The sequence below is a fragment of the Girardinichthys multiradiatus genome, chromosome 11 (genome assembly GCF_021462225.1).
Source record: "Girardinichthys multiradiatus isolate DD_20200921_A chromosome 11, DD_fGirMul_XY1, whole genome shotgun sequence".
Taxonomy (NCBI): domain Eukaryota; kingdom Metazoa; phylum Chordata; class Actinopteri; order Cyprinodontiformes; family Goodeidae; genus Girardinichthys; species Girardinichthys multiradiatus.
Window position 1 is genome coordinate 40,340,098 of NC_061804.1, and position 15,184 is coordinate 40,355,281.

At 39.2% G+C, this 15,184-nt stretch overlaps 1 protein-coding gene across 1 annotated transcript; it reads right to left on the bottom strand.

The window, feature by feature from the left end:
- Nucleotides 1–2,244: 2,244 nt before the first annotated feature.
- serpinh1a (serpin peptidase inhibitor, clade H (heat shock protein 47), member 1a) lies at nucleotides 2,245–10,908 on the bottom strand. The gene is made up of 5 exons (XM_047378377.1): nucleotides 10,713–10,908; nucleotides 8,038–8,661; nucleotides 7,857–7,955; nucleotides 3,236–3,468; nucleotides 2,245–3,130 (listed from the first exon to the last, which is right to left on the bottom strand). The coding sequence occupies exons 2-5, from the start codon at nucleotides 8,633–8,635 to the stop codon at nucleotides 2,828–2,830; spliced, it is 1,233 nt and encodes a 410-aa protein (XP_047234333.1). The 5' UTR covers nucleotides 8,636–8,661; nucleotides 10,713–10,908; the 3' UTR covers nucleotides 2,245–2,827.
- Between the last annotated feature and the right edge of the window lie 4,276 nt (nucleotides 10,909–15,184).

Genomic DNA, 15,184 nt, shown 5'->3' on the forward strand with positions numbered 1-15,184 from the left:
CCAGTCAATAACACAGTTTCACTTTAAAGCGTTACTTCCACATCTACACCATTTTTAGGCTAGAAGAACAGAGCCCTCATATACAACAATATTGACTAATACAGAAAAACGGCAACATCATAACAGATCCAGAAGAGCAAAAACTGTAGTCACTAAGTGAACAAATGAAGGATAGACCATAGATGAGAGAAAGCAGCACTTTCACTGTGCAGTGAATGTTTTATTTGTCAAATGCTCAGGTATGACTTCACCCTGTGTCAGCAGGTCAGATGCATTTTGGTCAAATCACACTCCTGTTTGATGTTCCTTTGTTACAGTAAGCTCCGAGTGAATACACTACCACTATAGTTGATATGAAGCATAAATGTGTGCTTCCAGACTCAAAAACGCCCACAACAAAGTATTTCTATATTACATTTTATAGTACTCTATTAAGACTATGGTGAGGCAAGTACACATATACAGTGACTTGCAAAAGTACTCAAAAATCTACAACATTTTTTCACATTCCAGCCACAAATGCCAATGTCTTTTTTGGGATAGACTTACTATGGGATGAATCAACAGGGAATGATTATGAAAGGCAAAAAAAGTCACATAATTTTCCAACATTAAAAACCTCAAAAAATCTGGTTTGCATTTGTATTTATTCTACATTAGTCGATATTTTGTAGAACTTCTTTTGTAGAACTACAGTTATATCTGCAAGTCTTTTGGCGTATGTCTCTAAGAGCTCTTGCATATCTAGAATTAACTAAAAAAAGTCATTTCTGTTCATTGTTTGCCAAATAATTAAAACTAGACTGGATTGAGATCATCTGTGGACATCAGCTTTCAAGTCTTCCCACAGATTCTCAACTAGGTTTAGGTCCTTACTTTGGCTGGGTCATTTAGACACATTAGTATTGATCACCCCCATTCCACTGTAGCTATGTCTTCATGTTTCGGTGTTCCCATGTGAAGGAAAGCATTCCCACAACATGATGCTGCCACCCCTACATTTAACATTCGTGTATGTACAGGTTGATGTTTGTCAGCACGCAATGAGTTGTAGGAAGGCCAAAAGTCAATATTAGGTCTCGTTTGAGAGCACATTCTTCCATGTATTTGTATGTCATGGCTTGTTGTCCGCTACAAACAAGACTTCTTGGGCTTTTCCTTCAACAATGGCTTTCTTCTTGCTGCTCTTCCATAAAGACCAGGTTGGTTGATGTCACAACTAATAGTTGTTCTGTCTACAAATTCTGCCAACTTCTGTGAAGCTCCTCCAGAGGTACCATGGGGCACTTGGCTGCGTCTCTGAATAACACTCTTCTTGCCTGGTCTGTCTTTTTATGCAGAGGCCTTGTCTTGGTAAGGTTGCAGTTGCTCCATCCCATTTTGGGATATTGTTTTAAAACCTAACCCTGCTTGATCTTCTCCACAGCTTTCTCCCTAACATGTCTGCTGTGACATGCTGCTGTGGCTTCCATGATGCTCTTTGTTCATTAATATTCTCTAACAAACCTCAGAGGCCTTCACAGAACAGCCGAATTTATACCGAGATTCATCTACACAGTGATATACTTTTTTATTATTTAAGAAACCTCCGAAGCCAATTAATTTTACTGGATTATATAAGGGGGATCAAAGTAGGAGGGGTTCAATACAAATGTACAGCGCATTTGTCAGATTCTTGTCAGATTCTTTTTGTATGAAAACAAAAACTAGCGACTACCATGCATCCTTTTCCTTCCACTTCTTAATAATCCACCTATTAACACTGTTGGTATATCGCATCAAAACGTAATAAAATACAACAAAGTTTGTGGTTGTGACTTGACAACATTTGAAAAACCAAGGCACTGTACGCTAAACTTGATATGGTTTGCTTTTTTCCAAGTTTATGTTATTATATAGTTTTTATGTAATAATGTAAAAATTAATCATTTACAAATAGAGGAAGGGGAGCGCCTGTATGATCGATTATTTTGCCAATGTTTCTGATCAAATATAAAACATCTACTTTTATGTAGTTAATCCACGTAGCCGCTAGGTGGCGTAAAAGGTTAGAAAATGTAACAGAATTCACTCACGTTAATATGTGCAATGAGAAAAGAATAATTCCAATAAGGAAACAAATAAATATTATTATTAATGACTGGTTTCCAGCGGGTTATCTGCATAAACCTCACATTTGGAGATTGCTGGCATGATTGCTGGCAATTTTACATGTAATTATATAATGAAAAAACATATACAGTGTTACATGTTTTCTAAAATTTTTATTTTTAAAGGAAATGTGCCACAGACCAAAGACATTCATTTACACTCTTTTAAAAATCATGAATAATCAGGTTTATTAACTGGTGTGTGCCAGTGCATTTGGAGTGCGTAAATAGACTGTAAAATAGACTGTAACAGTGCAAAGAATAGAAGCAAAAACATATTGTCATCACTTCTTAAAAAATTCATATTGTTTTAGAAATTTTCCTTCAGAAAATTTTTGTTTCAAGTCTTTGACTTTGAGAAAACCAAACAAAAACAAACATTTAAGTGCACATTCATAGATGGAAATTATTCATCTTAAAAATAACCAAGTTTTTACTATTAAATCTTAAATCATAACAGTATAAAATACATCCCATAATTGGCTGCAAAACTCACAGTTACAGTATAGTTATTTTGAAGTTCTCAATCTAATGTAATGCAGCCACCTACTTATCTTCTTATATATCAGTTGGGAAACTCAATTGGAAAAATATTTAAACACAGCTGCTAAATTATGTGTTTTGGAATGCTTTGGGATTTTGTAACAAGAATATAGTAACTGAAACATTAGATTCAATTATAATTCATCTCTCATTTTTTCCCCTTTCGGCCTGATCATCCGGCCAATAAACAAGACTGAGTTCGTCTTCTTGTCCTTGATGAGGAAAATGAAAGGGTGGTCAGCATAAAACAGCTTTGGAGTCTTGAGTTTCTCTGTGCCAAAGATGGTGGTATCAATTTCATTTCCATGACTGTCCCATTCCAAGGCAGCAGCATGGAGCACGCTGGACAGGTACAGATCCTTCTTCCCAGAGATGTTGGACAGGTCAGCTTTGGATTTGTCCACAGCCTCGGTAAGGCCCAACACCTGAAGATGCTTCTAAGGAAGGAGCAGAAAGATTTGGTGTGACTAAACTGTAAAGGTGAGAGGTCAGAATGCTGAATTCCATCCAAATCAAGCATTGTGAAGTGTTGCATATTTTACCTGCAGGTTGTGACTGACTTCCATGCTGACTTTAGGCAGAGAAACAGCCACTGCTGTCTCCTTCATCTTCCCCATCCATGTGTCCAGCTGCTTTTTGCTAAGCAACTTCTCTAGTCTATCCAGAGACTCCACATGGTAGGGCATAATAAACAACACAATGGACTTCTTATGAGCCAAAGGCATGCTCAAAAGATACAGTTTATGGGTTGTGTCATCATAGAAGTCAAAGAGACCTGAAAAAAACAAAAACAGCGGCACATATAAAAGGCTGATATATGTCCTTACACTACACCCTGAGGAACCTCTTAAACTTTACAGCACAAATCCATTTCTTTGTTTCCTCCCAAAAAATGTTTAGCAGCCATAAAGCCAACACACCAGTTGCTTTGGTGTTGGAACAATTGAACATCTCACAATATGAAGCTGAATTACTGGACTAAACTTAAACTGGACTGAATTAGATCACTTCCATATCATTATTACTGGCAGAATATAAAACTCCTAGAAAACTCCTGGAATCACTACATTTTGAGGATATTCATTTAGTTGTGTTAATTTGTAGCAGTATGATACAAAACTACAGGTCCTTCTCAAATAATTAGCATATTGTGATAAAGTTCATTATTTTCCATAATGTCATGATGAAAATTTAACATTCATATATTTTAGATTCATTGCACACTAACTGAAATATTTCAGATCTTTTATTGTCTTAATACGGATGATTTTGGCATACAGCTCATGAAAACCCAAAATTCCTATCTCACAAAATTAGCATATCATTAAAAGGGTCTCTAAACGAGCTATGAACCTAATCATCTAAATCAACGAGTTAACTCTAAACACCTGCAAAAGATTCCTGAGGCCTTTAAAACTCCCAGCCTGGTTCATCACTCAAAACCCCAATCATGGGTAAGACTGCCGACCTGACTGCTGTCCAGAAGGCCACTATTGACACCCTCAAGCAAGAGGGTAAGACACAGAAAGAAATTTCTGAACGAATAGGCTGTTCCCAGAGTGCTGTATCAAGGCACCTCAGTGGGAAGTCTGTGGGAAGGAAAAAGTGTGGCAGAAAACGCTGCACAACGAGAAGAGGTGACCGGACCCTGAGGAAGATTGTGGAGAAGGGCCGATTCCAGACCTTGGGGGACCTGCGAAAGCAGTGGACTGAGTCTGGAGTAGAAACATCCAGAGCCACCGATCACAGGCGTGTGCAGGAAATGGGCTACAGGTGCCGCATTCCCCAGACCTGGGAGACAGAGAAGCAGCACTGGACTGTTGCTCAGTGGTCCAAAGTACTTTTTTCGGATGAAAGCAAACTCTGCATGTCATTCGGAAATCAAGGTGCCAGAGTCTGGAGGAAGACTGGGGAGAAGGAAATGCCAAAATGCCAGAAGTCCAGTGTCAAGTACCCACAGTCAGTGATGGTCTGGGGTGCCGTGTCAGCTGCTGGTGTTGGTCCACTGTGTTTTATCAAGGGCAGGGTCAATGCAGCCAGCTATCAGGAGATTTTGGAGCACTTCATGCTTCCATCTGCTGAAAAGCTTTATGGAGATGAAGATTTCATTTTTCAGCACAACCTGGCACCTGCTCACAGTGCCGAAACCACTGGTAAATGGTTTACTGACCATGGTATCACTGTGCTCAATTGGCCTGCCAACTCTCCTGACCTGAACCCCATAGAGAATCTGTGGGATATTGTGAAGAGAACGTTGAGAGACTCAAGACCCAACACTCTGGATGAGCTAAAGGCCGCTATCGAAGCATCCTGGGCCTCCATAAGACCTCAGCAGTGCCACAGGCTGATTGCCTCCATGCCACGCCGCATTGAAGCAGTCATTTCTGCAAAAGGATTCCCGACCAAGTATTGAGTGCATAAGTGTACATGATTATTCGAAGGTTGACGTTTTTTGTATTAAAAACACTTTTCTTTTATTGGTCGGATGAAATATGCTAATTTTGTGAGATAGGAATTTTGGGTTTTCATGAGCTGTATGCCACAATCATCCGTATTAAGACAATAAAAGACCTGAAATATTTCAGTTAGTGTGCAATGAATCTAAAATATATGAATGTTAAATTTTCATCATGACATTATGGAAAATAATGAACTTTATCACAATATGCTAATTTTTTGAGAAGGACCTGTATTTTTATTACCGGCTGACTTTATAAATCCTTCTTAAAAAAAGAGGAAATATTACAAATCAATAGACACCATTTTCGATGAAGTTGATGAAAAAACTGTGTAATGAAAAAATATGGAATCATAAAGCATAAATGCCACGAATCATATTTTGATGGATCTCCTTTGGCTTTTCTGACAACTTTGACTCTTCATATCAGTTAGGCTTTGATAGTATCCTTTGGAGGGAAGAGTCTTGAAATGCACCATTGATTTAAGCTTAATTGATCATGTTAATGAGTTGATCTGCTGTTCCTAAAGCTGCTGGTTTCTGATTTTGCCATGTATGCTGTCGCTTTGAAAAACATGTCATGTGTGAGTCTAAACTTGAGTAAATGAAGAAGAATTTTGAAACATCAAGTCATTTCATGTGTCAGAATTATTTTTGCTGCTTTTGATGGTTTCCTTCTGAATAGTGTGCACATACTGGGATCAGTGGTGTGGAATTCATAGTATTCTGCTGCTTCATGACTGGAAACACTATTCTCAGTATTTTTTTCTTTTCATTTAGCTGTTAATGGTGGTTCTAAATTGGCTTTTCTGGTCATAAATCCGTATCTGCACATTTGTCTTTCATTTCTAGTGTTGTGCATTTTGTATTTTCATGGCATCTTGCTTTACAGTTTCTGTACTGATGTTTTGATATCTTCCTTGGTGTACCTCAGGAATATGTAAACTTTCTAATTTAAAAGGGCATTTTTGCCCTTGCTCCTTCAAAACAAAATTTGTCTAGAGCCACGAAACCTAACAATGAAAACTTATTTAGTTTTATGAATAGACTACATAAAAAGTTTGTTCCATGTTTAATAACCATATTTCTAGTTTTAGAAAGTTACTAAACTTTACAAAAAGACAATGAATACATTTCTTAGAAAGAATGATCAATTCAAAATGGAATGTTTATGCAGCTATTTCATGAAACCATAGAAAAACTGCTAAAACTAAAACTTTTTAATATCTTAATATTTAAAACCATGGTCAGGTTTATATCATCTTTGGTTAAAGCAATTAAGAGCCAATGTGAAGGGACACACGTAGAACCTGGGTCTACCAGGATATACAGAGCATTTGCCCCCTTCTGTGTTCTTTGAGGAGTTTTCTTATCCACTCAAATGTTTCAGCTGACAGCTCCCTTTTTGGAGGCATGTTTTTCATCAGTCAGCTAAGTGCAAGCTCTTCATAAGGTCTGCAAGCTCTCTCTCTAAACTGTAAACTCATTTACAAGACCAGCAGGTCATTCAGTAATTATTTCCCCAACATTTAGTGATTCCATATATTTCACTCTAATTGATCTGAAAAGAAGATGTCTGGGTGATTACAAAATTGTAATAAAATTTTTTAGGTACGTCTTTTTCAGAGCCTGAATCTCCAGCAACAGAGAAGGATAGTGAGGTTCACTGAAGTTTTTATCTGCTACAGTTGCCTTACTTGTAGCAGACAGATGTCATGTGCATTGAGTTTGTAGAAAACAGAATAAATCTTCAAAGCTACGTGGATTATTTTAGCTATTTAAAACAAATCAAATTGAAAATGTTTATATCTGTAAGATAGCTATAGTAATGGATATCAACATTCAACACTTTCACATAGGACTATTAAGTTTGTTGCAGTTTTCTCAGCTGAACATCTGTGTTACTACATTAAAGTTACATCATGCCGCCTGATCAGCTGCAATGTTAGCCTGCTCTAAGTTCATCAAGCATTGTGGAACAACCTCTAAGATGGTACTTTCCAGAGCTGTTCTAGGTCTTCTATTTGTTTGAAAAAGTAGCGATCAGTTGATCTGGTGGACTAATGCAGTGTCGATCAACATGGTTTTGGGTAGTAGCATGGACATAAAAGGAAGAAAACTGGTCCCATGTCTGAATACCAGTTAGCCTTGGACCACTGCGATGATTAGTTTTCACAACAAAACGGCGCATTTTGACATATTTTTCTACAGATAAGTGACACATTATCACCTTACTCCTGGAAGTTATTACTAATTATTTAATACTAAATTAGAATATTTAGCAGCAGTAGTAGTGCAATATAGCACAAACAATAGATATAAAATTTTATTTTAAGTGTGCAAATTAGCAAAATTGGATACAACAGTTGACAGTAGATGGTGCCAAAGTGCTTGCAATATATTCCTTCACATGTGTGGAATATGTATCAACTGACTGTAGGCTACATAAAGACCAGAAGCAGTTTCAGGTGAATTTCCAAATAACATCTTAAAGGGATTAATGAACCTCCTGTCAAAAAATCTAAACAATCTTGTTAAATAAAGTAGTTTTCTGTCATATCTGTGATTTGTGAATCGAACTAAGCAGTAAGTGATCAGACATTTTATTTTGCCAGTTTTTGTAGCATGAACAACACATGCTGTTGTTCCCTCTGTTGTTTTTCCAGCCTAAAATGAGTTTCTTTTAGAGGGCAAAGGTCACCTACCTGTGCGGTGCATCATCTGTAATGACACTGTGTAGCTACTGGACACCAGGAACCCTCGGTTGTCCACCATTGTGGGGTGAAACTGTTCATCCCAGTGAGCTATAAGACAATGTCACTTTTATTTGGAGGTTTTTCAGATAATGGAGTAAAATACCACACAGAGACACATTTACACCCTTACGTTTGAAAAACATAGCATTGACGATCATTGCTCCATCAGTGTTTTCCACATGCTTGGTGACCTCGGGCAGTTTGCCGTTGGTGGACTTGGCTGCCCACTCGTTGATGGAATTAACAGCACTCTTCTTATCGCTGAAGTTGATCTTGGAATGATCACATTTATAATGTTTTTTGCTGCTCTTTACAAAATCCTCCAAAAAGATGACAGAACTGGGCCCGTACAGGCGGCTGCTAATATTCCAGGTGACATTGCGCGCTTTTGGGTCGCTCACCTCAGTGAGGAGCTCTGCCAAACCAGAGTGCAGCTGCTCATCCTGAACTTTAGCTGCATTCAGGATGGTCTTCACCTGTAAAGCAGTGGACCCTTTTCCTCCTAGAGCCACCAGACCCAGGGAGGAGGCCACTACCACAGGGGAAATTAGGATGTTGCCTGCTCCTTTTTCCTTTGCCATGTTCTGGTAGAGGCTGATAGCCAGGTTGGCACTGTTGTCAGCCAGGATAGAGGCATGGTTGCTGAGAACTTTACCGGCTGATGTAGCGGTGGCAGCTAAGGTTACTGTGGTCAGCAGGGACAGGGACACCAGGCATGTTAGCCACATTATTGTAATGTTATTCTGCAGAAAACCTGGAAAATACATAAAATCAATCACAACAGTGTAATGTAAGGATTTATAAGAAAAACAAATTGCTTGTTATTGTGTTTTTTTCCTCATTCACGTGGAAGCAAAATTATTCATACAGATTTAAATATATAAATAATCTCCCACTACTCTTTGGTAATGTTTTTGTTAGCAAGCTGGACCTTGATCCAATGCTGTTTACAAGATGTTTTTTGGCATAACTGAAAAGTTTTGTTGTGTTTCTAATGTTCTATTTGTTGTGTGCACGACAATCTCACGTGCTTTCTCTGAAAACAGCAGGATTTGAAAACAAGTTCCAGCGTGTGACCAGGATGTTTTCAAAACATCCTGGTCACTTCTGTTTTTATGTAGACAAGAAAAATTTAATTTTCGTGTATGAGGAAGCCTTGGCACATGTGCAGTATGACTGCAAATAGTAGAAATCAATGCACATAATGTATAACGGATGCCAACATACATACGTATACGATATCAACAATAACAATGACAATGCCGGATTTGAGAGTATTGTTTGTGCTGGTGACTCTATTGAATCTTTTGTTCTCCAACAAAGTGCTTATTTTCTACCCATTTTTCAAGCTGGGAGTGTTTGTGCATGTTGTTGAGTGTTTTTGAGTGTTCTTTTTATGTCTCTGCTATGTTCTCTCAAACCCCCAGTCGGTTGTCACAGATGGTCGCTCACACTGAGTTTTCCTCTCCACTGTCGCTACATGCATGCTCATTATGAGGGATTGCTGCAAAGTCAATGCAAGCAACTGCCCACTTTTGCTACATTCTCATCCAGGAGGAGTGAATGCTACAAGTCACTGATTCGATGCAATCTGCTGGGTTTCCATAGATAGAAAAACATTTTAAATTGACTTTGTAAACTGCCTTGAGACAACATGTGTTGTAAATTGACACTATATAAATAAAACTGAATTGAATTGAATTTAAATAAATCTTTCAATAATTATTAAGACATTCAGGTCCATGATGATGTTTTTAAATTTGCTCACCAGAATTGTGTAAAGAACACTTCTAAGCACAGCCACATAGGCAGTTTTGGATGTGTCTGAACCAAAGCCCTGGTCAGTTTGATATGAGATGTTCAAGACTAGTACTCTGCAAAAGAATTCAGGTTTCAACTATCCTCTGCCAGTGAAATGAATGTGGTTGATTCTGATTGGTTCCACATTGTGTGGGAAAAGTGGCCACATGATGCCACATGTGCTGAAAAAAAAGCTCTGGTCCTCTTTCAGAGAGCCTCTCTGAGCACTGAAGGAGAGCATAGATCTGCTATGTGACAACAGGCTGCTTGTGCTCTGCAGCTTCCCAGGCATGTTACCACAGGCTGCTTTAAGCTTTGAAACCAAAATAAAAAAGATGAAGCGATGTCTGACTTCACAGTTCAGAATCCGTTTTGCTAGTTTTGTTTTTTAATTTGGTGTCCTTGGACACTGCAAAGTGAGTGTTTATGATCATTAGACTGTTAGCAGCTTTAGTGATATCTGAAAGCAACCCTGCTGTTGCTTGAAATGACTTGTTAATGCATCTTCTTATAATAGCACAAGATTTCCTTCCCAGAGGGTTGAACCACAACTGTCTCTGTAGAAGTTATCAACAGCCCATCTTGCTGGGCCTAAAACTATGTTTGAATGGATAACACGGTTTCCTCATGTTGAGTATAACACCTTTGTGCCCAAATAAGAAATAAGCATTATTGTCATGTATTGATATACATGGAGACCACTGTACAGACAGGTATTTATGAGGACAGATTAAGTAGAAACATTCTGTTTCCTAAATGAAATCAGGTCAAAAGCTGCAGCCATCTCACATGACTACACTACCTCATTCATCCTGACTTACAGACTTCAACATCCACTTTCTCTTCATTTCAACTCTAACAACCCAACATGTTTTGAACACTATGCCTGCATCTGCAACAGAAACCCTACCACCAGAGCACAGACAGATAGGTTTGTTGTCTTTTCACATGCCTGAACATTTGTCCTCCAGGACTCCCTCCCTACCACGTACTCCCCAAACTTACCTTATTAGGCCTTTCGAATAATTCAGCAGGTTTGCTGTCTAGTTGGGTTCACATAGATCAATGAGCACAGACCTTCTGAGCATGAAGTCAGAGCATCTGAGGTAAGAGAACAGAAGTTTGAGAAAAAGAGTTACTATGCTGGAAGAGAACAAAAATCTCTGCCATGGGCTCCTATTTCTAGGCAGTCCCACCCAGATGGAGCCGTGGGTGTACCAAATGACCCCCAGGTCCTAAAGCCTGGGACTGATGTGCAGAAAGACAATGTGAAAATGCAATACAATAATACATGAGCAAAACTAGCTTTTAAAGTTGGTGACATAATTTATGCAATGGTTCATAGCACTCCTGCAAGGTATTCTGGAGCCAGAGTAAATGGTACTATTCATAAATAGAAATTTAAATCATCCTCAGTGCTGCTACATACAGTACCTTGCAAAAATTCATATATTCATAAAAAATACATTTTTTTATATTTTGTCATCTTACTACCACAAACCCTCAAGTGTTTTATTGGGAGTGTATTTGACAGACGAACACAGAGTCTATAACTTTGAAGTGGAAGAAAAATATTACAGTCATCAAAAACATTTTTACAAATGAAAAACTGAAAAATGTGCTGTGCAGTTGTGTTCAGCCCCTTTACTCTGATCTCTAGATAAAATGCAATGACCTGCGAGGACAATGCTATTTCAGTTGCAGCCTTAGGTACCCTTCTTCATGAGGGCTTTTTGGAGTTGGGCTCCTGGGATCCCAGGGGCTGCTTCCTGTTTGCACATTGGGTACAGTGGTTGCTCTGTTGGTCGGCATAGGGATGTTGCGCTGAGGGTTGCCTGGCCCTTGTGTCCACCCAGGCACTCTGTGGCCCCTGCGTGGGATCTGTCGCTAGTGCTTGCAGCCCTTCAGTCTTTCTCTTTTGAGTCCCTTACGGGGGGGTGGAGTGAATGCCACTCCACTAGGAGCCTATCTACCTCGTGGGCTGCCATGACTGGGGTGCCACTGGAGGCCATTTTTGATTCAGCTTCCTGAACGGTGCCGAGCACCTTTGCCAGGTTCTACATGGTGAACATGGCCACACTCCATCCCCTACAGGGTGTCCTGGAGCAACCTCTTTCTGCATCCTGCTGAGGTAGGTGCTGTTGCTGTGTTCCTGTAAGGTTTTTGGATCCCTCTGGACCTTGTTGGTTTTCGTCATCCAATGCTGAAAGCACCGCCTCTGGCGATCAGTAGGGATGAAATAGAACAAAAGTTACGACTGTAACTACGGTTCTATGAAACCTGGATGACCGCCAGAGTGCTCGGTCTCTGCGTGTTAACGAGTAGTAAGAGGGACTGAGCTTCTGGTGTCATGTGACTATATAGACTCACATGGATCACCAGTAGGTCACAGGTGACTTTGTTATTATTTCTTGACCTGCGCATGCGCAAGAATGATCATTCAGTGCTTTAAAATTTGTATAACTGTAGTTACAGTTGTAACGTTTGTTATTCCATGGCGTTTTTGCTGGTGTTGAGAAATATAGCTATCTAAGTGCTAGCAGACTAGCTGCTCAGCTTTTATTAATTGTATTTTAAAGGTACATGTTTGATTTTAAAGGTGCTCCCTTTCTGTTAGCTCCAACCGCTAAAGGCTAAGACTATGGACTCATCTGATGAGTCTATAAGCTTTATCAAGAAAGGTTGCTAGTTTTCAATTTAGGAATTACTGTTTCCCTAAATATTATTTTACTAAATGTGATAACTAATTAAACGCCACTAAGAATCATTTATCCAGAAAGGTTTCGTTCTTATTCTTTATATTTTGTTAAATATTATTGCACTAAGTAAAGACCACGGAGCGTAGAGGATCCTCGGAGACGCCGATCCAGAGATCAGCCACGAGGAAGCCGGCGGTGGAGCTCAGGAGACTCTGAACCATGGTGGAGCTCTGGAGAGCCACAACCACGGTAGAGCCCTGGCGAGCGGTGCAGGAACCACTGGGACCCTTGACATGGCCGTGGAGATCTGCGGCGGAGCTGCTGAAGCTCCTGTAAAATAAATTTTTTTAAAAACCTGAAAACCATATCTCATTTTCCTTCACAGTTAGGCACCATTTGTATCAATCTAGCACATGAAATCTCAATGAAAGTACATTTCGCTTTGTGGTTGTAATGTGACAGTTTCAAGTTCAAGGGACATTAATAAATTTGTAAGAGACTTTGCTCTAGTTTTTTCTTCTCCCCTCATCCTGTAGATGCATATTTGTGACGTCATCTGGGACTAAACAGGGAAGCAGTTAGAGGAGCTATTTAAAATGAATCAAAGCTTGATCCTGATTTCAGCACAATTGTTGAAGCCTCTTATTTTAATTTGTGCTAAATTAAAATATATAAAATTAATAAAGATAAAGATTATTTATCCTCACAGTCTATGAGTTTGGAGGGTGTGAAAGATTGGGGTTAGTAATTTTGCAAATATTCTTAGCCTTGAATCAAATCACTCTAACTGTATTGAAGGAATGTAGCGGTGACTCTGTACTGCACTTCTGCAATGTAGAGTGATTTGAAAGCATTTAAAAAACTTTTGTTTGCTACAATATAAATTTGTGTGTAACACCTTAATCACTGAGCCCCTAGAAACATCATTTACAATGTATTAAGGGGTTTGGTGGGCTAATAACAGAACACTCTGGGCTTCATTTTGCAAACAAGCATAGTGCTGCTTTAATTTCTCTTTAAATGAAGGTAAGCTATTCTTTGAAACACATTTGTTCCATTTAAGACAAAAAGTTAACATGTGGTTGCATAACAAACAATGTATTTTCAGTGCCAATAAATTGACACCCATAAGAATTTGATTCCCTTTCTATCGTCTCCCACCTAGGAGCTCGGCCAGCATCCTTATTGTCTGAAACTGTAACTTGAACTACATGTTCTCAATACATTTTCTGCCTCCCACGTCACATCCTCCTGAGGGTCACTTGAGAGTTGCTCATTGTTTGGAAGAGGATCAGACTGCAGGAAGCAGCAGAAGCAGCGGATGTGCATCCGGAGCAAAGCACTCACTTTACTTGTCGTTACAACTCCGAAGCCATTTTTATTCCCTGTGGGCCAGATGGGAAAATCAGACATACCTGATCTGTGTGAGAGATTTAATAATCATAGAAAACATTTTATTATTTTCAACTCAGTATTTTCCCATTCACATCAGTCTGAAGGCAATGTGGAGAGTAAAACAGGTCAAATTACAGTTGATGATACACTTGGCGCTGTCTTTCAGCGTTTATCCCAGTTTTTCCTCCTAGACATAGGTACTGACAGCTTTTACTGTGACGAACTGTAGGTGCTATCTTTTATACTCTAAACTTGAAACTGGCTCAGAGTTTATCTGTTTTTTCTTCCTAGATGAAACCACTAAATGAGCTACATCCATTAACATTTACTTTTCCTTCCCATAGAAAGTACTCCTGGATCAGTGCTTCTGTGTTCTTTTTCTGTCTCTGTTCTCTCAAACCCCCAGTCGGTCGTGGCAGATGGCCGCTCACACTGAGTCTGGTTCTGCTGGAGGTTTCTTCCTGTTAAAAGGGAGTTTTTCCTCTCCACTGTCGCTACATGCATGCTCAGTATGAGGGATTGCTGCAAAGTCAGCGCCAGTGACTGTCCACTGTCTCTACAATGCAGTCGATGCAATCTGCTGGGTTTCCTTAAACAGAAAAACTTTTTATCCAATTTGAATAAATACCTGAATCTGACTGCACTTTTTGATAGTTAGGATTAATTGGTATGTATGTACTTGACTTGAAATCTATATGATTCAATTAAATTGACTTAGCCCATTTTAAAGTTACCCACCTTTCACACAATGCAACAGGAAACAACTCTCCAATTATTTTTACCTCTGCTTTCCTCCCTCCCTGTTTGTTTTTAGTAAGGGGGAGTCAGGTTTAGCCTAAACCGGCTCAGTTATGGTTCAGGTGCAAACACACCCTCCATTTCTGCTACCTGTATGACCCCTTCTCTTTTCCAATGGTTATAATCAGTCTGACAGAGAGAGGTATCCCAATCATTGTGGTTTTTAGTATAACAATGGCCACCAGTGGGCTCTAGATGGACAAACTTTTATCAGTTTATTATTTTACTTAGTACAGCTACACATAGCCCATTCTAAAATGGCCAAACTCTAACACTCAGTAGTTTAATCTAACCTCCCCAACAATCCCCCACCATTCCAAACCCTTTGTGAAGTGCCTTGAGACAATGTGTGTTGTGAATTGGCATTATATAAATAAAACTGAATTGAACTGAATAGAATTACATACAATGCAACTGAGTCCAGATTCATGCAATTTACTGTAGGTTGTTCTGATACACCACAGCCATCTATTGATCCTCCATCCTGTGCAAGGATAAGGGGAAGTTGGAGAAGAAAGTTAAGTTGAACCAGAATGAGAAACATAAAAAAAAAAACAAGTGCCAATAAGCTTATAGCAGCGTAAG

Bases quoted from the DNA above. Each gene is read 5' to 3' on its own strand.
- serpinh1a (XM_047378377.1), bottom strand. From the start codon at position 8,635: ATGTGGCTAACATGCCTGGTGTCCCTGTCCCTGCTGACCACAGTAACC. The intron at 7,956-8,037 runs GTAAGGGTGTAA...ATTGTCTTATAG, and splicing joins CAATGCTATGTTTTTCAAAC to CTCACTGGGATGAACAGTTT. The intron at 3,131-3,235 runs GTAAAATATGCA...CTCCTTCCTTAG, and splicing joins AAGTCAGTCACAACCTGCAG to AAGCATCTTCAGGTGTTGGG.